Source organism: Podarcis liolepis (assembly GCF_965112155.1).
Source record: "Podarcis liolepis genome assembly, chromosome: 2".
NCBI classification, from domain to species: domain Eukaryota; kingdom Metazoa; phylum Chordata; class Lepidosauria; order Squamata; family Lacertidae; genus Podarcis; species Podarcis liolepis.
Window position 1 is genome coordinate 6,270,764 of NC_139555.1, and position 22,877 is coordinate 6,293,640.

Consider the following 22,877-nt stretch of genomic DNA (forward strand, 5'->3'; position numbering starts at 1 on the left):
TATATATCCATATATGAATATATATCCATATGAAGGGTGTGGCATATAGTGCATTTATTTATCTATGAAGTGTGGGGCTTGTGCAAGCATGTTACAGGCAGTGAATTTTTATATGCATAGTATTTTGGTTAGGAATGACCTCATAGGTGCTACATGGGGTTCTACAGGTTGAAGATGGTAAACATGAATAGCTGCTTTTAATGTGTCATTTTATTTGTCACATTTATTTGTCTCACCCATCCAAAGGCTTAAAGTGGCATGAAGCTACCTCATTTTCATCCTTGGTTAGCCCGAGAGAGAGTGACTTGCCCAAACCCATTCACTTTTTATTCTCTTGTCCCCTCTGTTTCATACACAAACTCTCTCCCTCCCTCCTAGAAACAGTGTCTGCAGTTTCTTTTGGCCCAGTCCCAGGTTGCTCCTGCATAAGCCTATCCCTTTAATTCCACTTTGTGGGAGAGTTCTTTCAATTCCCTTATACTCAGCACATCAAGGATTCCCACTGTCTTGGCAAATCAGCTTCATCAAGGTCCATAATTCATAACTGTCTCATGTGGTGAGATTTGCAACTGGCTCCCCTTACTGGTACCAGTGAGGGGCTAAGCTGACAACCGGTGGGAGCAATATTCTTCTGAGTATCCTTGCAGGGAGGTAGAGGAGAGGAATGATTTTGACATCATATGCACTGGAAATAAATATCTGCATCTAAACTGTTATCTCTCCACTGTGCATAAACAAGTAACTTGCTCACTTCTGATGTGGCTCCATTTATTCATGTCTATCTATCTAGTTGGGGGATGCGGGTGGCGCTATAGGTTAAACCACAGAGCCTAGGACTTGCCGATCAGAAGGTTGGCGGTTCGAATCCCCACGACGAGGTGAGCTCCCGTTTCTCGGTCCCAGATCCTGCCAACCTAGCAGTTCAAAAGCATGTCAAAGTGCAAGTAGATAAATAGGTACCACTCCAGCGGGAAGGTAAACGGCATTTCCGTGCGTTGCTCTGGTTTGCCAGAAGCGGCTTAGTCATGCTGGCCACATGACCCGGAAGCTGTATGCCAACTCCCTTGGCCAATAAAGCGAGATGAGTGCTGCAACCCCAGAGTCAGCCACGACTGGACTTAATGATCAGGGGTCCCTTTACCTTTTATCTCTCTAGTTATCTAGTGGTTTCCTAGAATTTAGAAATCCTCGCACCAGCTGCCAACCCCACCTATAAAATCTTATTCCTTCCCTAGTCAGGGACAGAACACAGAAGTTCTGGAATGTAAAGCAAAGAAGCCATTAACACACGTCAGCCAACCCATACCTTGACAAAGTCACTTGCCCCATAGGTGTATGGTTTGCATTGTCAGCAGTAGGACCTATAGCAGCAAGAACAACAAAGAACTCATTTTATCACGTTGTTGTTAGGATGAGACCCTAATCTAATGTTCCAAAACTATTTCAGTATTTTTAGATCAGCCTTTCTCCCTGTCTCTTAAGTATAGCTCTGTTAGTGACTCCACTATGTTTGAGGATTAATAGGAAAGTGTCGAAGATGCTCCACTATAGAAAGATGGCTTTAAAAAAAAATGGGGGAAAGATTGGGGATAGAGATACCAGCAGAAGTGTGGAAATGGGTTTGGGCCAATGTAACAAAAATATTAATTTAAATTATGCTAAAGCAGAATGTTCACAAAATATGTGGTTGTTTCTTACTCTGCATCTTAAACTAATCTATAATGCAATGAAAGGCTCCCACACTTTTAGCATTGTGAGGAGCTGCATACTGATTTCTTACATAAGTTTTGGAAATATTTTATTATCCTTTTCTTTTCTGTTTCCCCTGTGTCCGTATTAGACTGATAGCCCCTTTGGGCAGGGGCTTGTTAAACCTCAGGCCTTTTGTGTTATTTCTCATGATTCAATGTGGATCAGTATTTGATATTAACTTCTTAACTTTAGTACCTTATTTCTTATTATATTATTTACTGTACAAAGTGTATTTGAATGACTCTGTTTATTTAATTATGATACACTTATTCTTGCATGTATCATTTTTTAAAATAAGATTCCAATTATGTATGTTTCTTTAAACTGCAGATCTAAACTCCACAGGGCTGGTCTAATCACTGAACTTTACTATCTTCTGATGCAGTAGGTGGTTAAGTATTCTGGAAGAAAGAGCCAATTGTTCCAGAAAGATTTATAGTGAAGTTGATGTGTTATTGATTAGCTAATCAAAGTTGGAGCTTGTTTCTCAAGTGGTATTCTGGAATTTTCAAAATCACACTAGAATTTCAATACTAAAGTGTAAGCTAAAAGAAATAAAAGAATGGAATCTTGTCAAATTGGAAACATGAGGAAGTAGAGATGCAAAATGTAGAGCTTTCTGGCATGGTTGTCAAGAACTGTGGGTGCACGTGTGTGCAGTACACAGATTGGATCTGGGACTTGTTAATGTTCTGATGCAGTCTTGTGAGGATTAACAAACCTGTGGTGGGGTTACATTATAGCATGAATTTTGGATAACTATGAGTTATTTGCTATCTTTCATAATCAAACAGTTAGTTTTTGTACATTTTAAAGGAATTATGTAACGCTTATTCCTTGAAATGAGTATCCATGAAATGAATTGACCAGCAATCTCTTTTAAGGTTGGGGCAGTTTCAGAAATCAAGGCATATTTCCTTTCATCCTCTGTGGCTTTTATACTGAAGTGGGTCTGAATCAGCCGGCCCAATTAATGTAATGAGATCAGGTTGTGTCTGGCAGCACCAGCCGGCATGGTACGATCCTTGTGCCATGAAAAATGAATGTCACATAACTGCAGCCAAGCCATTGGATTGGCAGCAGCAACACCCGAGGTGGCTGTTACCCTCGCAGGAAGTTTTCAGGGGGAGAGCCATTGCAGAGCTATTACGACTTTGCAATTAGGTGGGGCAATGCGTTTATTAATTAGGCCTTCTCTTCCCAAGACTCATTTAATTATCATCCCAGCCTTCGCAGATGCTCCCCTTTGCTTGGGGCTGAGAGATGGATTCGTACATGACTCACAATGTCCCAGTTGTTGCCACATGTGTGTTCAAGTGACACTTTAGACTGAAGTGGCCATTGTAATGGAGATGATGACAAAGCGGGGGGAGCAGATGTGTGAATCCTGAAGTGGCAAAAAGAAGGGGGAAGCAAAAGAGAGTGGTAAACAAAAGGCTAGGAAGTAGAAAGGTGACTGTGGCCATCCTTGCACCTTGTTTCATATTTATGTGGTATGCATTATCACTATAGCAGTACAACGGCTTTGGATAAATTATAAACCTTAAAAAAGCAAGTCACTGTCAGGGACTGGGCAGAGGTGGAATGGTGGAGACCATCTCCCCATCCTGACCCTTCCAGGGAGGAGGAAGAGGAAGACGGTATAGATTTACAACAGGGAGTTGAGGGAGGTAGCAGCTCAGAGGCAGATGAGGGGGAAAGATGGGAAATCATGGGAGAGGTGGAACAACACGCGGCTGACACATTCTCATTAGAAAGCATTCCAGACCCTCCATCTCCCAGAACCCGGTGAGCCTTAAAAGTAGGAGAGCAAAGAGCTCAAAGACAGAGGGCACATAGCAGCACCCGTAGAAGAGGTGATGAGAATGACAAACGAGGAAGTGGGAGAGACGGGGGGTGCGGGGGGGGTGCAGATTAACGCGGGACAATGCCATTATCCAAGAGGCTGGGGTCTATAGCCTCTCTCTGTAAAGATTGAAATTAAAAAAGTCTGTAAGAAACTTTTCCTTGTCTTTATAATTTCCTGGGCAACCAGCCGGGAGCAGCTGACAGCATCCTGACTGTCACATGGTTTTCAAGCCCGCTTTTTGATGGGAACTTTCTTGACAGGTGATTTTTAAAAAAGTGTTTGCTTGGGGTTCCAAGTGCTCCAACGTGCCAATAAATATGAAGGGTAATGGACTTGACAGCTCAGTCCTATGCATGTACATTCACAAGTTCTGCTGGGTTCAATGAGACTTACAGTATTCCCAGGTAAGAATTCCTCTGTTGTTTCTCAAATTAATTTTCAAAACACAAAACCACCATCTAGAATGATGAACATGCACCACTGGTTCAGCTGGAGTATTTTAGCAGTGATGATTTCCATGACAGTGATTTGTTAGCTTCTTTACAATATGGTGGCTGTTGCAGAGACTGGCAGGGTCAATGTTATCCTATGGATGTGTTATCTTACACATGCTTACTCAGAAATAAATCCCACTGTATTCAATGACAGCGTAAAGGTAAAGGTAAAGGGACCCCTGACCATTAGGTCCAGTTGTGGCCGACTCTGGGGTTGCGGCGCTCATCTCGCTTTATTGGCCGAGGGAGCCGGCGTACAGCTTCTGGGTCATGTGGCCAGCATGACTAAGCCACTTCTGGCGAACCAGAGCAGTGCACAGAAACGCTGTTTACCTTCCCGCCGGAGCAGTACCTATTTTTCTACTTGCACTTTGATGTGCTTTCGAACTGCTAGGTTGGCAGGAGCAGGGACCGAGCAACAGGAACTCACCCCGTTGCAGGGATTCGAACTGTCAACCTTCTGATTGGCAAGTCCTAGGCTCTGTGGTTTAACCCACAGCGCCACCCGCATCCCTAATGACAGCATAGTGTGCAACAAAGCAGTATAATTCCAGTCTCATACTATAGCTGTCTTCTGCTGGTCACTTCTACTATATTCTTCAATTGTATTAGAACATTGATATCTCATAGATGCTGAGAATCCTTCAAGTATATTGACAATTGCTGAGCCAAGGAGAATGTAGCCTGAATATACAAACCCAGCCTTCTCCAACCTGCTGCCATCCAGACATTCCAACTGCCATCAGACATCAAAACTTCATCAAAAGTCAGAGATCATGGGAGTTTTAGTCGAAAACATCTGGACAGCATCAGGTTGGGGAAATGCTGGACAAGATAAATAGATGCTTCAAATAGTCATTTTTGCAAAATGGCTTGAGAAATGGCCTCCATGCACTCTGTTTGCATACACAATTTGATTCCTAGATAGTGGTCTTGTGAATCAGCTCAGAAAAGAAAATGTGGGTGTGGATGGGGAAACAAAGAGGCTAGTTCATGCACAAACCACTCCTTAATTAGAGATATGAGACTGCATGAGATAGCATGTGGTTCCAGCTGGTGTTCTGGATCCATTCCATATGGAATTCAGTCCTAGTTTGAGGACCAACAGATAACCTAGGAGGAACATCAGAGATGGAAGCTGATAGGACAATTCTCTTTGTTATTCTAAACCTCTCAGCAGCTTTCAACATAATTTGAACACTAAACATTACTGGGTCATCAAATATTGACTCAAAATGTTCTACCCATTTGTCATGCTGGCTGCTTTTCCCTCTGCCCTTTCCATCGGTTACTTGGGAGATGCTATATATCAGGGGTGGCATTTTTTTTTCTTCCTGTTGAGGGTTGCACTCAGTTGAGGGTAGTCTCTTGAGGGCTGTATACTGGCAGCACAAGAGGTCAGAATCAAATATGGGCAGGGATAGAACCCAAACATGCCAGGAGCTCAGTCTTTCTGCCACTTATCTCTCTTTCTCTCTGTTTCTGCCACCCTCTTTTCTTTCTTGCTCTTCTTGGCAAGAGGATGGAAGGAAAGCTATAGCCAGATCAACATTTTGTGACTTGACATGTGTATTTTAATAAATTTTTTAAAAATGACATTCATAGAATTGTAGAGCTGGAAGGGACCACAAGGACAATCTAATCCAACTCCCTGCAACGCAGGAATCTTTTGCCGAACGTGGGGCTCTAACCTATGACCCTGAGATTACGACTCTTGTGTTCTATTGGTTGAGCTGTGCACTAGAGTTAAAATGGATCCCCATTCATTCAGATATTCAACTTCTTAAGACCCAGGGAAGGGACCTGAGACAGAAAGCCCTCCAGTGGACATATGTGCATGCTCAAAATAAAAAAAAATTCCTTCCAGTAGCACCTTAAAGACCAACTAAGTTAGTTCTTGGTATGAGCTTTCGTGTGCATGCACACTTCTTCAGATACACAGATATCTTCAGATATCTTCAGATATGTGCATGCTAACGTTCTTTTAAAAGTTAGACAACAAAACAGGGGAAATGTACCTGAACACAGAAACATTTGGAGCATGAATGATGAGTGAAAGAGTCATTAGGAAGGATTCTATTGTTTACAAGTGTGACAGCCTTATCTCTGTGTGACTGAGTGACATGTGCATGAAAGTGAAAGTGTGAGTGGGTAGCACTGAGATAGAGAATTTTTTACTTTACATAAAAGAGGGGAAGGTATATGAGCAATACACAGTGAGAAACAGCGAGGAGTAACATGTTTGGTTTTGAGATCAGGAATGCATGTGTCTGTTGAGGCTGAAATTACAGATGCATTTTCACACACTTTAATCATCAGAATACAACAATCTTCCCCTACGTCTGTTCATGTGTGTTACCACCACTATTCACAATGTATGCTTTCCCAGCTTCAAATGCCATCACACCACCCTCCAGTTAGCAGGTGCAGAAGACTCCCCAGCTTGCCTTCTCCAGATTCGTGGTACACTGTCATCAGACTCTGACCATGATGTGGCTGGTGACAGTCCTGACAGTCTTGCCATCCCATTTTTTGCATTACCTGCTTGCTGATCTATTCTCTCAAATCCCAGAGCTAATGAAATAGTAAGCTAGGAGGATAGTTCTTGTCAATTTCAGTGATGCCGTCTCGGTGTTTCTAACAATTAAAGTATTGCTATGCTTTAATGAAACTGAAAATGCTTTCTACTGACATTTGCAGTGACTGGATAGCAGAGGGTAGGATGTGCTTCCAGGTGACCCATTTATTGAGCATTCACCCTGATTCGTTTGCAGGGAGGTCGGATGCTGCTGCGTCAAGCCAGGTGTTATCACACACTATCCAGTGCATTTTGCTGTTCCTTTTCTTATTGCAAAAGGTCTTATATTTGGGGGAAGTGGGTTGGTTGCACATGATCTCCCAATTTGCCAGTACAGTGGTACCTTGGGTTACCGATGCTTCAGGTTACAGACTCTGCTAACCCAGAAATAGTACCTTGGGTTAAGAACTTTGCTTCAGGATGAGAACAGAAACTGTACGGTGGTGGCGCAGCATCAGCGGGAGGCCCCATTAGCTAAAGTGGTGCTTCAGGTTAAAGAACAGTTTCAGATTAAGAACTGACCTCCGGAACGAATTAAGTTCTTAACCCGAGGTACCACTGTATGTGACTGAATCCCAACCAAAACTAGCAACAGTCCAGAAGTGCCCTACTATAGGGTCATGCCACAGTTGAAGGCCATGGCAGACTTTGGGCTTTCGAATTTCAATGGTGCCCTGTGTGACTCCAAAATTCACCTCCCCTCCCCTCTCACCTTCCGTTCTACATCATTGTTTCAGGGTGCAGTGCAGGCAAACCGGTTTCACCCCCTTAAATCCACCTCGGATGGAAAATTGAGGGAGCTGGTCTGCTCCTGTGAGTGATCACTGTCAAAGCAGCACTTTTGTGATGTGTGAAACTGTGAGCAGGTGAGGGGGGGGAGGGAGTCACTTCCACATGTATATAAGAACATTATAGCCATGCTGGGTCACATGAGCGCAATAACCTTCTCCTGTTCATGTTCCCCAGAAACTGGTATTCCGGATCTTGGGAGTTAATATACCCACCATGACTAAGAGCCACTGACAGCTTGAAATGGTGGAAACCCCCTTTAAAGCAGTCCAGATGGATGGCCATCACTACGTTGAGTGGTGTTGCATCTCACAGAAAGCGATTGTAGTGTGGTCAGAGCACTGGACCAGGGATCAAATGCTCACTCATCCACTAGGTTCACTGAGTGACCTTGGGCCATTCACAGACTCTCACCCTAACCTACCTCACAGGGTTCTCATGAAGACAGAAATGGAGAGGAGGGAAACCTTGTCAGCCACCTGAAGGTTCACTTTGGAGGAAAAGTGGGATAGAAATGTCACAAATAAGCAAATAATAGTTCAACCATGCGCTGTGTAAAGTACTGCTTTTCGTTTTTGTGTGCCTTCCAACATTAATAAAGGTAAAGGGACCCCTGGCCATTAGGTCCAGTCGTGGCCGACTCTGGAGTTGCGGCACTCATCTCACTTTATTGGCTGAGGGAGCCGGCGTACAGCTTCCGGGTCATGTGGCCAGCATGACTAAGCCGCTTCTGGCGAACCAGAGCAGCGCATGGAAACACCGTTTACCTTCCCACCGGAGTGGTACCTATTTATCTACTTGCACTTTGACGTGCTTTCAAACTGCTAGGTTGGCAGGAGTAGGGAGCGAGCAACGGGAGCTCACCCGTCACGAGGATACGAACCGCCGACCTTCTGATCAGCAAGTCCTAGGTTCTGTGGTTTAACCCACAGCGCCACCCGCGCCCCAACATTAGGCTTCCTTTAATGGCCATGGGTCCTGCTAGCTAGTGTCACGGCAGAGGGAGAAATGTTTATCTCTTGCCACTTGGGATCGCTCACTAGGTAGACATGAGACCCTTCGTCTCGGGGTCCCGGGTTTGAGCCCCATGTTGGGCAAAAAGATTCCAGCTTTGCAGGGGGTCGGACCAATTGATCCTCATGGTCCTTTCCACCTCTACATAGCTGTCAACCTTTCCCTTTTATAAAAAGGGAAATTCCCTTATTCCGAATAGGATTCCTCGCAAGAAAAGGGAAAAGTTGACAGCTATGCACCTCTACAATTCTATGATTCCTCTCTATGCCATGTGTTATCTTACGCACCTCTTACCAGGTCCTCTCCTATGACGAGCCTTCTTCATGGGCTAGTTGAGAGCCAGTGTGGTGTAGTGGTTAAGAGCGGTAGTCACGTAATCTGGGTAACCGGGTTCGCGTCTCCGCTCCTCCACATGCAGCTGCTGGGTGACCTTGGGCCAGTCACACTTCTATGAAGTCTCTCAGCCTCACTCACCTCACAGAGTGTTTGTTGTGGGGGAGGAAGGGAAAGGAGAATGTTAGCCGCTTTGAGACTCCTGAAGGGGAGTGAAAGGCGGGATATCAAATCCAAACTCTTCTAGTTGTTCCGGGCCCTTGGTCACCTGCCCTTTTCTCCACTTCTACAAGATCGTTTGGAAGTGAAAGGTGGACCATAAAGAAAGCTGATCCCCGAAGAATTGATGCTTTTGAATTCTGGTGCTGGAGGAGACTCTTGAGAGTCCCATGGACTGCAAGAAGATCAAACCTATCCATTCTTAAGGAAATTAGCCCTGAGTGCTAATACAAGCAATTGTATTTAGGCCTGCAGATTTACTTGTTTAATTGTATGATAAATTCTACAATTGATGACTATTTTAAAGAAGGGGTGGCTAACCTGTTTGGCTGAGGGTTGCAATTGTTGTTGGTCAACCCTCTGGGGTCCCTAATGGGGGCCCTTATGCCAGAAGTATAGTATAGTAAAAGCTATGGTTTTTCCAGTAGTGGTTCCAGTATGGTTTTTCCAGTAGTGATGTATGGAAGTGAGAGCTGGACCATAAAGAAGGCTGATCACCGAAGAATTGATGCTTTTGAATTCTGGTGCTGGAGGAAACTCTTGAGAGTCCCATGGACTGCAAGAAGATCAAACCTCTCCATTCGGAAGGAAATCAGCCCTGAGTGCTCACTGGAAGGACAGATCCTGAAGCTGAGGCTCCAATACTTTGGCCACCTCATGAGAAGAGAAGACTCCCTGGAAAAGACCCTGATGTTGGGAAAGATGGAGGGTACAAGGAGAAGGGAATGACAGGGGACGAGATGGTTGGACAGTGTTCTCGAAGCTACCAGCATGAGTCTGACCAAACAGCGGGAGGCAGTGGAGGACAGGAGTGCCTGGCGTGCTCTGGTCCAGGGGGTCACGAAGAGTCAGACACGACTAAACAACAACAACACAAGATCGTTTCAGAGGTGAGTTAACGGCGCAAAGTATCCCTGCGCATTCTCCCCCGCCTCCTTTCCGCGCCTGCGGTTTCGTGGGGCGCGCGCGCGGGCGGCGCGTGGGCGGGCAGGGGGCGCCGCTCGCAGCCCCCTCCCCCGCCCTCCCCGAGAGGCGCTCTCCAATCCCCGGCAGCCAGCCTCTTCTTAAAGTGGCGCTGCTGTCGGGCGGCGAGGCACTCTTCGCCGCGGCTCCTCCGACTTGCGAGCGCGCTTGCTGCTTCTTCTCCTCAAGCGAGCCGAGGCGGGGGCCGACAAGGCGCTCGGAGAGCAGCAGCGCCGTCCTTCGCTGCCGCCGCCGCCCTCAGCCGAGGCAGCGCTCGCCGTCCGCACGAGAGCGCGCGCCGCGGACTTCCCGCCAAATCGCCCTCCTCCGCCAGGTGGGTGATTCCCACGGCCCCGTGGCTGGGGGGGGGGGCGGGGAGGGGGCGGCAGACCCCAAAAGTGCGGGAAATGGGTGAGGTATATCTATAAAGTGCGGGGCAGGAAGTTTCAGAGCTCACCATCGTTTCACAGGGGGACAGGATCTTCTGGGGGGGGGGGCAGCTCCCAAGAGACTGCGATCTACTCACAGAGTTAAGAACTGGCAGTGATCGACCCCCTTTTGGGGGGTTCAGGTCAAAGTTGTTGAGCTTTTCTTTGGGGAGGAGGAAAGCCCGTTTTTAGGGGTGCCGGGCAAAGCTTTTTTTTAGGGGAGCCAAAGTTATTGAGCTTTTTATTTGGAGGGGGGGGGGAGCCAGTGATCTACCACAAATGTCCAGTGGTCTACCGGTAGGTCACGAACTACCAGTTGGACATGTCTGTTCTAAGAGAACTGCCACTTTTCTCCTCCTGACAAAGTTTTCTGAGCTTTGCAACCAGTACTGTGTAGTAATAGTATTAATATTAATAATAATAATATACTGTGTAGAGCACAGGGCAAAAATTCGACAGAAGTTTCCCCATCACTGAGTTTCTGTCATGAGGAAAGCTCCACCTGTTGGATTTCCACTTGCAAAGAATTTGCTCAAGCCTGGGGGACGTGTGTGTGTGTGTGTGTGTGTGTGTGTGTGGCAGGGTTTGTGCCAATGCAACTCTTTGATCTCCCCATCACATTCTCTGGTTCAGCATGCATTTGAGATTGCTGGGTGATGCTTAATAAAGAGAGAAACACAAATTAGTCGCTTCCTAAAATCTGCTAGCCATCCTCCTGTATTCTCCATTAGCTGAGGTTTATGGTTGCTCCGAAGTGTGGGGAAATGTGGGTTCTAATCTGCGCCAGTGGTTCTGACTACACACATTGAGGGCACATTTTCCCTCAAAGAATTCTGGGCACTGTAGTTTGCCCCTCAGAGTTGCAATTCCCAGGAACCCTTACCAAACTACAGTGCCCAGAATTCTTTGAGGGAAAGAACATGTTTCAAATGTGCCTTAGAGGTATAGTATGGAACCAGTGGGTGGGAATCAGTTGTTTTGAATCAATTGCCACAGAGCACGAAGATGTCATATGCATATGTAACAGAGGGAATGGCATGTCCAGGCAGAGGTGTCCTCATACACCTGGAGGAGAAAAGCTTTTTTTAAAAAACAAATAAATAAATTTTTTCCCCATGCTTATTTCCATGCTTATCACATACCTAAAAACAACAATGGAGAAGAGAAGCTTAAGGGGAGACTTGATAACAGTCTTCTTCGAATACCTGAAGAACTGACACACAGAAGACCAAGCAGAATTTCTCTCTCTCTTGGTTTGGGCTAGAATTCATGGGTGGAAATGGTAGGGAAGCAGATTTCAGCTAAACAGTAGAAAAAAATGACTGTTTTTGGCTGGGGAGTGGGCTGCCTTGGGAGGTGGTAGCCTGTCATTCACTGGAGATATTTACATAGAGGTAAAAGATACTGTAGCATCCAGGGTATATGTAGAGGCAATAACCCTGAGTCTTGAAGGAGAGCCATGCACAGATATGGAAGATATACACGGCAAAGGTAAACATAGATTTGCTAATGGGTATATGGTCTAAACCACTGAGCCTAGGGCTTGCTGATTGGAAGGTTGGCGGTTCGAATCCCCGCGACGGGGTCCCTGCTCCTGCCAACCTAGCAATTCAAAAGCTCGTCAAGTGCAAGTAGATAAATAGGCACCGCTCCGGCGGGAAGGTAAATGGAATTTCTGTGCGCTGCTCTGGTTTCACCAGAAACGGCTTAGTTATGCTGGCCACATGACCTGGAATAACTGTCTACGGACAAAGATTGGATCCCTTGGCCAGTAAAGCGAGATGAGCGCCACAACCCCAGAGTCATTTGTGACTGGATTTAACTGTCAGGGGTCCTTTACCTTTTTACCTTTATATATTCATCAGGGAGGTGCAGCTTGTCCTGGCTCCCTGGCAAGTGAATCTGCATGATACATTTGCTTGCAAAACACCTCTTTGTCACATTATGATGTACACCTTTCAAACTTTTTAAGTTAGCAGCCAAAACATGTGATGTAATAAAGAAGAGTAGCCAATTCAGTGCGGTGAATTGCTGTGCAAAGTACTGAAGAAGATTGATCTCCATTTTGGAGATTTTGCAGGCACAGATAATCCCATTTTTAAGCTTTTCAGAGCAACCACGAGATAGGGTATAGTTGATAGCATAGGGCCCCTGAGCAGTTGCCCCTCTTTCAGTGCCAGCCTGGCCATGCTGCCTACGGACGTTTTCTTATAAGGATGAATTATTTGGTAGGCAGGATCAAGTGCCCAGTTTACTAACTTGCATCTCTGGCAGGACAGCTGCTGAAACTTAGTGCAAGTTAACTGTTTGCTAACAGACTGGCTGCATTTTAGAGGAGTAGTTTTTCTTTTGGTAGAAACTGCTTTTCAGTGTAAATGAGTGGGGCTGCTATTTTCAGGGTTATAGCAATTTTGCTGTAAGTGTGGGGAGGTGAACTGTTAGTTTACCAAATGATTTTCCTTTAATGGAGAAAACACTTGGCATCAGACCAAGCAAGTAAGTTTTGAATACCGCCTTTGATCTGGTATATTTTGGGGTATTTCTCTATAGATTACAGTATCTCATTTCAGACATAACACAGTTCTGCTTCAGGTATGTGTCTAAGCAAATGTGCGAGTGGCATTGGATGGCTGACCAAGGCTGAGTTAGCATGAGGGTGAACATCAATATGCTGGAGTATCACTAGGAGCAAGCAGGAATATGGATGCAGGAAGGAGTGTGTCTGAGAGAGAAAACTTTTTATAGCAGTGTGTTTGTTTAGTGTGACATACACAATGCTTACAATAAGCAATCATATGTATGCATCCATGTAATGTGGATATATTGATAAGCATGCATTAAGATGTGTAAGAGCATCTATGTAATTGCACACTGCAGTTATGTAAAGACTGCAGTCCTCAAAGTTAGGCTCCTTATGTTCAGAATAACAGGATGGCAGCTAAAGTCATCAGCCCTTGCATGCTCTCTCCTCTCCAAGGATCTCATGACTATCAGCTACTTAGAATTAGGGTTGCATTATTTAGGGACTGGTGGCACTGTGGGTTAAACCACAGAGCCTAGGACTTGCCAATCAGAAGGTCGGCGGTTCAAATCCCTGCGACGGGGTGAGCTCCCGTTGCTCGGTCCCTGCTCCTGCCAGCCTAGCAGTTCGAAAGCACGTCAAAGTGCAAGTAGATAAATAGGTACCGCTCCAGCGGGAAGGTAAACGGTGTTTCTGTGTGCTGCTCTGGTTCGCCAGAAGCGGCTTAGTCATGCTGGCCACATGACCCAGAAGCTATACGCCAGCTCCCTCGGCCAATAAAGCGAGATGAGCGCCACAACCCCAGAGTCGGCCACGACTGGACCTAATGGTCAGGGGTCCCTTTACCTTTAGGAAGCAATTGCTATGCATTATATGGGGCACATTCATAACACCTTTCCTATGACCAAAGACTCGTACACAAGCTCAACACCAGCGAGCAGCCCAAGGCTAAGGACTCCAGAGGATCAGAAGCCCCAACACCAGCCCTGCCCTACCCCCACCCCCACCTTACTAGGCCTCTAGAACTGCTTTAGAACCTTGACTGCCCTCTGCAGTCACCACCCACTAAATTTAATAACAAAAAAATGCACTGCCCTGGCCTATAGAACTATAAAATTCATTCCCGAACACCCTGGGGGCAGGAGGTGGGACTGGCAGGGAGGATGGTGAGTGGCAGCCCAGAATAAGGGGAAGTGGTGGTGCTGCTGTCCCTATGTGTGGTGGCAAGCAGGACAGGTGTCCTGTCCTGGTTAGGGGCAGGGGCAATGTTGGGAGAATGAGGTGACCCAGTGAGAGGGTTGCATTGCTATCACTGCATGCAGAAATGGCAGAGAGTCTGGAGTGGTGAGGGACTTGTCAGCAGCACTGGGCTGAGAGCTCCCTTTAAGTCTGGCCCTGACCCTGCTTTTGCATAGAAATGTACATATGTGGGGGAGGTAAGTTGTTTGCATGCATACACTTGATTTAAAATATAGTTGTTCAAGCCTTTTAATAAAAGAATACATATATTTTTTTCCAAAATAATTTAATATTTGGACAAAATAATTTAAGAACATTAGTTAAAGCTGTCATTCCATCTCTCCTGTTATCCTGCTTAAGAAAATGGCCGGGAATTGTAAATGTATGAAATTGTCTTGTGTAGAGTCATAACATTCTGGCTGACATTAGCTCAAAGACTAAGGCGGAGGCTTTTCAGGTTTTGCCAGAGATCCTTTAAATGGAGGCACTTGAGGCTGAACCCCAGACTACAAACTACAATCCTTATCTTAGCATCATGTCTGAAATAGGGATTTTTTCGTGAGTTTATGGCAAAGTTATCCTTATGCACATTTTGTCCCTTTAATGATGATGACATTTACACATTTCTATGTGCATCTATATCCATTACGTGGTGCTTAAATTAAAACGCCATAGGTGTAAGTAAAGTTGATTGTGTGCAAGGGTGAGTATGTGTGCATGCATATATGTTGTAGTTATTGCCTGAAATTTGGTGAATGACAGTATCCACATGTCAAAATAAAAAAATTCCTTCCAGTAGCACCTTAAAGACCAACTAAGTTAGTTCTTGGTATGAGCTTTCGTGTGCATGCACACTTCTTCAGATACCACATGTGAATATTAATAATCTGGCATCATTGTGCGTTTAATTTATAATTATTTTATAAATAAATAACTTATTTTATGCTGACAGTTTATGCGGTTGTTTATGCTCTCTTGATTTTTCATTCTGTATTGCTTTAATATGATTTTGTGTTCCTGCACATCACCCTGATGTTTTGCAAAAGGGCAGTATATAAATACTTCTATATATAAATGAATAATTTTCAGTGTGTAATGTTGCATATTCACACTGGTCAGACGTACACAAGAGCAGGAGTCAGCCCACCTGGTACCGTCCAGATGGTATTGGACTACAACACCCATCAACCCTGAAAATTTGCCATCCTGCTGGGGCTGATGGGAGTTGTTGTCCAACATCAGCTGGAGGCCACCACATTGACTAACCCTGCATTAGAGAATGCTGATAATCTGATGTGGGTTACTATGAACCATTACTACTGTACCTCCAAGTTTTTGTAATCCACCTAGAGGTTCTTTTTACAATCAAGCAGTATATTGGTAAAGGTAAAGAGACCCCTGACATTAGGTCCAGTCGTGGCCGACTCTGGGGTTGAGGCGCTCATCTCGCTTTATTGGCCGAGGGAGCCGGCATTTGTCCACAGACAGCTTCCAGGTCATGTGGCCAGCATGACTAAGTCGCTTCTGGCGAACCAAAGCAGCACACGGAAATGCCATTTACCTTCCCGCTGGAGCGGTACCTATTTATCTACTTGCACTTTGACATGCTTTCAAACTGCTAGGTTGGCAGGAGCAGGGACCGAGCAACTGGAGCTCACCCCGTCGCGGGGATTTGAACTGCCGACCTTCTGATCGGCAAGTCCTAGACTCTCTCTGTGGTTTAACCCACAGCGCTACCCATGTCCCCAAGCAGTATATACTTACGGTTAAATAACTAGCTAAATAAAGATATGCTACCTAGCCAGTTTTAACCCTGCATTCTGATTTTCAAAGCATTATTTGTGTGTAAACTCACAGAAAAGTCTGTAATCCTGGTTGAGGTGAGTTTAGAAAAGCTTTGAAACTGAAAATGGGACTGGGAAAGTAAGAGTGATAAAAAGGAAACCATGCAGGAGGAAATGTAAAAAAGATTAATTCTGTTTACAACTATTTAATTCATATAAAACATTTTAAGCTGTATTCTGTGCCTGCTGCCTCCAAAGTTGCAAACAGTTACAAATAATAAAATACTGAAATAATGTGTAACCATATAAAACCTGGCAGGAAAACAATAATAGTAGCCAGCAGATTTAAAAGATACTATCTGCAGCTGTTTAAAGCAATAGCTACCAGATTAGCTTTCTTTACAAGCCATGTTTTTCCTTTTTTCTGGAAGGCTGGCAGTGGTAGAGCTGAGTAGACTTAAAGTGGGCAACGTATCATGTGAGTGCCATGGAGGAGACCAATGCCCTTGCTAGACGTTCTTGTCTAAAAAGATTGGTCCCCGATTGTAAAGGGCTTTAAGGGTTAAATACCAGTACTTTGTAATTAGCCCCAGAAGGAAACAGGCAGCCACAGTGGTTGAATCAAACAGTGCTAGAAACTGAGATATGAAAGCCAGGAGCTAAATGGCACCTTAGACCTAGGTTATGGGCACAACCTAGACCTAGGTTTGGGACACGGGTGGCGCTGTGGGTTAAACCACAGAGCCTAGGACTTGCTGATCAGAAGGTTGGCGGTTCGAATCCCCGTGACGGAGTGAGCTCCCGTTGCTTGGTCCCTTCTCTTGCCAACCTAGCAATTCGAAAGCACGTCAAACTGCAAGTAGATAAATAGGTACCACTCCGGCGGGAAGGTAAACGGCGTTTCCATATGCTGCTCTGGTTCGCCAGAAGCGGCTTTGTCATGCTGGCCACATGACCTGGAAGCTGTCTGCGGACAAACGCTGGCTCCCTCGGCCAATAAAGCGAGATGAGCACCGCAACCCCAGAGTCGGTCACGACTGGACCTAATGGTCAGGGGTCCCTTTACCTTCACCTCTGGGCACAACAACGGAATGTCTAGGCATACTTTTTTATAACAAGAATACAAAGCTGTAAATGAATGAACTGCAGCTGAAATATTATGCTCATTTTTCACATGGTCTAGTCCTTCCCCTGCCCACCCCCCTAATATTCTTAAGAGGGTCTCTTCTCCAGTCTACAGAGAGTACCTAGAAGTGGGGAGGCAGAAAAGGGTCCTCTTTTCCTTCCACTCTAGTTTTAATCTGAAATCTTAGGCGCAGCCAGAGCTCAGAAGCTACTTGCACTAATGAAATTCCCTGTCGGAAAATGCGCCTAGAGCAATGGGAGTTTCGAACACTGGAACCAAAATGAGAATAATGGATGTGCCCTGGGACATGCCTATCTCAGGCTGCTGCATTTTGCACCAGCGGCAACTTCAAAAAGGCAGAGCACATTGCAGTCACCCAAGTGCATTTTAGGCACCTATCTATGTCTTAGAAAAAAGGCAAAATGACCCATTTCCCTTCTTGAATTTTTAATTTTTAAATTATTTATTACCTTCCCCTTGCCATGCACAGTGATCCCCCCCCAATTGTCGTTTGTTCAGGAGCACAATCAGTAAGGCAAAAAGCATCCAAACTGAAATCATAAACTTCTCTTCTTGCTGGTGCTACAGTCCAGCTTTGGTGTCGTATAGTGGCCTCCAGCCAGTGATACCCTCTCAGCTAGGAACAATGGCGCAAATTTCACCAGCTCATCAGCAAACCTGTACTGTATTTGCAAGCTACTGCTAGCTTATCAAGGACTTTATTTTGAAGCTTAATTAGAAACACAATATTTTGAATCCACCAGAGAAGAAAACCTACTTCGTATATTTTACATGAGGAATATGCAAGTCACCAGATGAGATTCTTGCAATGCCCCCTGTGTTGGCATACTCACGAGATGCAGAATCTTGTTGCTTGGCTAGTAACAAATATGAGCCTGTGCTTAAACAACTGAGTTGGTTACTAGTTTGCTTCCAATCCTTCTGTGGGCTGTCCATCTTTAATGCCTCTTTAATGCAATTCCCTAAACAAGTGAAATGAATCTTGTTTCGCTGTCCTGTTGGAAGTTACTCCCTTTCCAATTTTCTGCTATTGATGTTTTTGTATCGAATCTTGTTTCGCTTTAGTTTAGTTTATTATTTATATTCTAATTGCTTTTATATTATTGCTTGCATGTCACTTCAGAGCATAAGCTGAAAAGAAGCATATGCATCTTTTAAATAATTCCCAAACAATTGTGGCCAGTGTACCAAATGTTTCCTGCTACTGAGGAGACCTTTTTTATCTTACTGTTACAGCTGAGACTGTACCTTCTTCATTAAATATCAGGGCAGACAGTGTTCTTGATCCATGGTGGTTTTATTAGATTGTGCCCACAATTAACCTAGGCTTGTTAATCCAGTGATGGGTTCCAAATTCTGACACATGGGCTGATTGGCTGGGGAAGTAATGCCCTTGTCTTCAGTAGAGAGGATATGTCTGACTGATAAAGGTTAATATAAGTATTATATTGGGTTGTATCAAAGGGCGTAATCTGTGAGTCCAGATTGCATGCCACTAGGTAGGTAATTTCAGTTTGATTCGTTCTGTTCCTGAGTAGGAGACAGAAAGCAACATTTTGATTGTGTGCAAAGAGAGCAGCAGAGATGGAATTTAAGCCTAAGAGTTCAAATAAGGGAGGTAGCTAAGAAAGCATTGCTTTATTGTCTTCTAAGGCTGTGCAGAGAAATTATTTCTGTGGAGCAACAAGAGTAACTTCACATCACCACGGTCACACTATCCAGATTCTCTCTCTCTCTCTCTCTCTCTCTCTCTCTGTGTGTGTGTGTGCGCGCGTGTGTATATATGAATGAAAGAGAATGGGAGGCTTTTTATAGGTGGGGTTGCCTGATGTGTGACATGTTCATTTAAAAGAAATTTAAACACTCACAAACGTCATCCCCAGTTCATGTGTCTTGCTATAGGAAATAACCAGGTTTGCATATGAAATAAACATGTTTGACAGGTAATGTATGGTGGTGTTCTGTTTCTAGCTTTAGAGAGCAGTCAGTATAATCTTTTTAAAAAACGAAGTACTAGCTTTCCCAGAAATTAATTGGCCAGTCATTATGTAGTACTTACAAGGGAATAATAGGCAGCGACCTCTTGTTCCTCTTACAAATCTGAAGCGTGAAAATGGCAGTGTGCTAATTAAAGTTCCACGTAAAATTGCTTGCTGTTATTTATCTGCTTTCTTTTAATGATGGATATATATGTTGGTACTCCTGTGCTCCCTCCACACTTTGCAGTTTCCATTTTTCACACTGATATTCTCCCGCTTTCTCTTTCTTTCTGAACCCTCTCCCACTGCTCCCCTTCCCAAGCTGTCGCTCCCTCGGGAAGAGAGAATGAAGAGCCCTCTTGTGCTGACAGTGCTGCTGTCCTTAATAACAGCAAAACTGTGCCATGCTTACTGTATTGAGTCCCAGGAGCAGCAGATCCCCAGCGGAATGCAAACAAAGGTGAGAGTGGCGAGAATTTTGTTGGAAGAGGGGATAGGAGGTTGCTGGTGAGTGGAACGGCTTCTGTGCTGGGTAAGGATCTGCTCCAAATAAGTTCCTGCCATGGTACCAGTGTGGTTTTTAGAGCCTTGCATTTCAGGAGTTGAAACTGAACCCATCATCCACTTCGGAAAACATGAGGACTCAAAATACTAAAGTTAATGCGTAATTTTGTTTTACCCAGATAAGGTAAAGGGGGGGAGACCCCTGACCATTAGGTCCAGTTGTGGCCAATTCTGGGGTTGCGGCGCTCATCTCGCTTTATTGGTCGAGGGAGCTGGTGTACAGCTTCCGGGTCATGTGGCCAGCATGACTAAGCCGCTTCTGGAAAACCAGAGCAGCGCACGGAAATGCTGTTTACCTTCCCGCTGGAGTGGTACCTATTTATCTACTTGCACTTTGATGTGATTTCAAACTGCTAGGTTGGCAGGAGCAGGGACCGAGCAACGGAAACTCACCCAATCGTGGGGATTCGAACCGCCGACCTTCTGATCAGCAAGCTCAAGGCTCTGTGGTTTAACTCACAGCGCCACCCGTGTCCCTTGATACCCAGATAGAAGCTAATTAAACAAAGATAATAACCCCCAAACACTCCCCTGTTGTGACTTCTGCAATAATAAATTGTCCAAGGCTTTGGAAAGTTATTCTGATGTTTCTCTATATTTCATGGATTTCTTTCCAACATAGTTTTTCTTCTAATGTTTTGCAAACAGGATATATTTCAAGTTTTGACATACAACACAAAATTGGATTCTGCCCCCTGCCCCCAATTTCATTATTTTTACCTGATTTCCTACAGTGTAAAATGGAAATGAACAAACAAATAATGGAAAATATATTACCAATGTACACTGTTTTAGAGAATCAGGAAATGTGACCATGCCTAGTCACTTTCTCAAGGCTAGAAACCTGAATCAATTAAAAAGAAAGGTGGTACTGTGTAATTTATCTGTTAACTTTCATTTGCAGTTGCTACAGTTTGAAGGAGTATTGAGGTTTATAATACAGAGGAAGATCCTATTTCTTCCCTATAAAAATGTTAATTTGGTTCCCCCATAAACACACCCCATAGCAAGAAATTCATACATCCTTCATCTAAGTTCTTATCCTTTTTGGGGGTCACAAACGTCTTTGAGCATCTGATAAATGCTGGATCCTGCTCCCAGAAAAGTGCACATAAACACAAACATAAGTTTGCATATAATTTGGCTTGGTTCACAAACCCCTGGAAGCCAGAGCAATGTACTTCAGATGACTTCTCCTTTTATCCACACAACAACACTTTGGAGTAGGTTAGGCTGTGATACAGCAATTGGCCAATGGGACTCATGGCTCAGTGTTGATTGAATCCATGTATTCTCAGTCTTGAGTCCAAACTTCTAAAATGATAAACTGCCTTCCTGAACTTGTGAATTTCTCAAGAGAGAAAGTTACGCAATGTTCAGACCACAGCAGAGAACCCAAGCAGCTGCTGAATTAATCTTGTTTGATGATAACATGTTGAGCAGGACCTCCATTACAAACCTGAAACTGAAAACAAATACTGATTCCCCTACTACTCGGTGTTTTCATTGTGACTCCTTTGGAACAGGGATTAACTCTCCTGAGCCTGCTTAGAGAGCCCAGAAGCATGGCTGGCTACAGAATGCTGTGCTAGATGGACGTGCATTCTGCTCCTGCAGGGCTCTTCATACGTTTCTGGCACAACTAGAACTTTGGGATTGCTTTGGCTCACAAATCTTACCAATCTATTTATTACACAAGAACAACAGGACCTAAACGCAGCAGGAGAGGTTTCCAAAGTCCATGTTAATGAGCCCTGCTTTACATGCAGTGATTTTGTACACAGATGTAACTTAAGCATTCTCTGTGCATGCCGTCGTGTGAAGTGCATGTGAATCATACACACACACACTTTCTGCATTGGTGGGACTTGTACAGGGGTCTTCCTGGTGGTTTCCCATCTAGACACTGAGCAGATCCAGACCAGCTGAGCTTCATGTTACTTAAGGCCTTTCCTTGTTGACCTTTTTGCTACACATGGACTCTGTAAAATAGGGAACACTTGGCAAATGGCAGTTTAATTTGGGACATGCACACAATGATTCAGTGAACTAGCCACATGTGAACCCATCACAGGCAAATGTGTACATATGGTTTCCCAGCATGGATGTGGTATCTGTGTTTGTCACACATCTCCGTCCCCTGCCAAAAAATAAAATAAAATAATCCTGGGATCTGCAGTTCATTAAGCTCCGTGAAGGGTAAACGTCAGTTCCCTGATTTCTTTGAGGGGAGCCATGTGCTTTAAATATGCTTTAAATGTATGGTGTGGATGAGACTGAAGTAGCCATCCCCCTGTTCTGTTATCTGTGATGGAACAATGGGACTCAAGTGTAAATTATGCTAGCTGAATCAGAGCAGTTATTGCATGGTTATGAAGGATGGAAACTGTTCTATGAAGAGACAAGAACAGAGAAGAGGTAATGAAGAAGTAAATGCAAAACTGGTGCCCTAGTTCAGGCATAGGCAAACTCGGCCCTCCAGATGTTTTGGGACTATAATTCCCATCATCCCTGACCACTGGTCCTGCTAGCTAGGGATCATGGGAGTTGTAGGCCAAAAACATCTGGAGGGCCAAGTTTGCCTATGCCTGCCCTAATTTGTAACAAAGAAGACATGGCTTTGCTGGTGATTCTATCAGATGTGGACACCAACAGTACAAAGAGAGATAACCCCACCTGCTACTCATACCTGGTGTGTACCTACAACACAGGGAGCAGGCTTGGCATCCTTCTGCCCCCCCAAAAAAAAAACCCCATGAGCAATCTTGTCCATCATATGCAGTGGTTCATAGCTTACATTTTAGTAAATAAATAACATCAAATTTCCTCTCCTGAGCACTCACTCACTTATTTTAAATCAACAGACTATTCAGGCATTAATATTGATGATAGCGTGCTTTATTTTGAATGGGGCGGGGAGCACTGTACTGTGATGGGAAGGGAAGCTCAAGTAAGTGAGAGACAATGTGGGCATATGGATGGAAAAGCATGACTAGAGGCCAAGAGATTTGCAGGGTGGAGCAGACAGGTTTGCAGGGCATAAAGCTCCCCATTATTGAATACTGGAGCCTTCACCAGAAATGGCCCCTATGTTTCTAAAACATATCATGTGCACCATAAACAGTATACAAGCTTCTTAATTGTTTTATTTATTTAACAGTTTGTATACCACTTAATAACAGGGGTGCTAACTTGAATAAAATATTTTTTGGGGGGGGCAGGTA

At 44.5% G+C, this 22,877-nt stretch overlaps 2 protein-coding genes across 2 annotated transcripts in view; both read left to right on the forward strand.

The window, feature by feature from the left end:
- The window catches only part of ADCY6 (adenylate cyclase 6), a 934,310-nt gene that overhangs the window by 716,592 nt on the left and 194,841 nt on the right, over positions 1 to 22,877 (forward strand). The gene's annotated exons all lie outside the window — the stretch shown is intronic.
- Positions 10,219 to 22,877, forward strand: part of TAC3 (tachykinin precursor 3) — a 34,074-nt gene continuing 21,415 nt past the window's right edge. The window contains exons 1-2 of the mRNA XM_083485646.1: positions 10,219 to 10,325; positions 19,412 to 19,549. Of these exons, the coding sequence (XP_083341772.1) occupies positions 19,436 to 19,549 (114 nt within the window). The 5' untranslated portion in view covers positions 10,219 to 10,325; positions 19,412 to 19,435. The remainder of the gene's footprint in view (positions 10,326 to 19,411; positions 19,550 to 22,877) is intronic.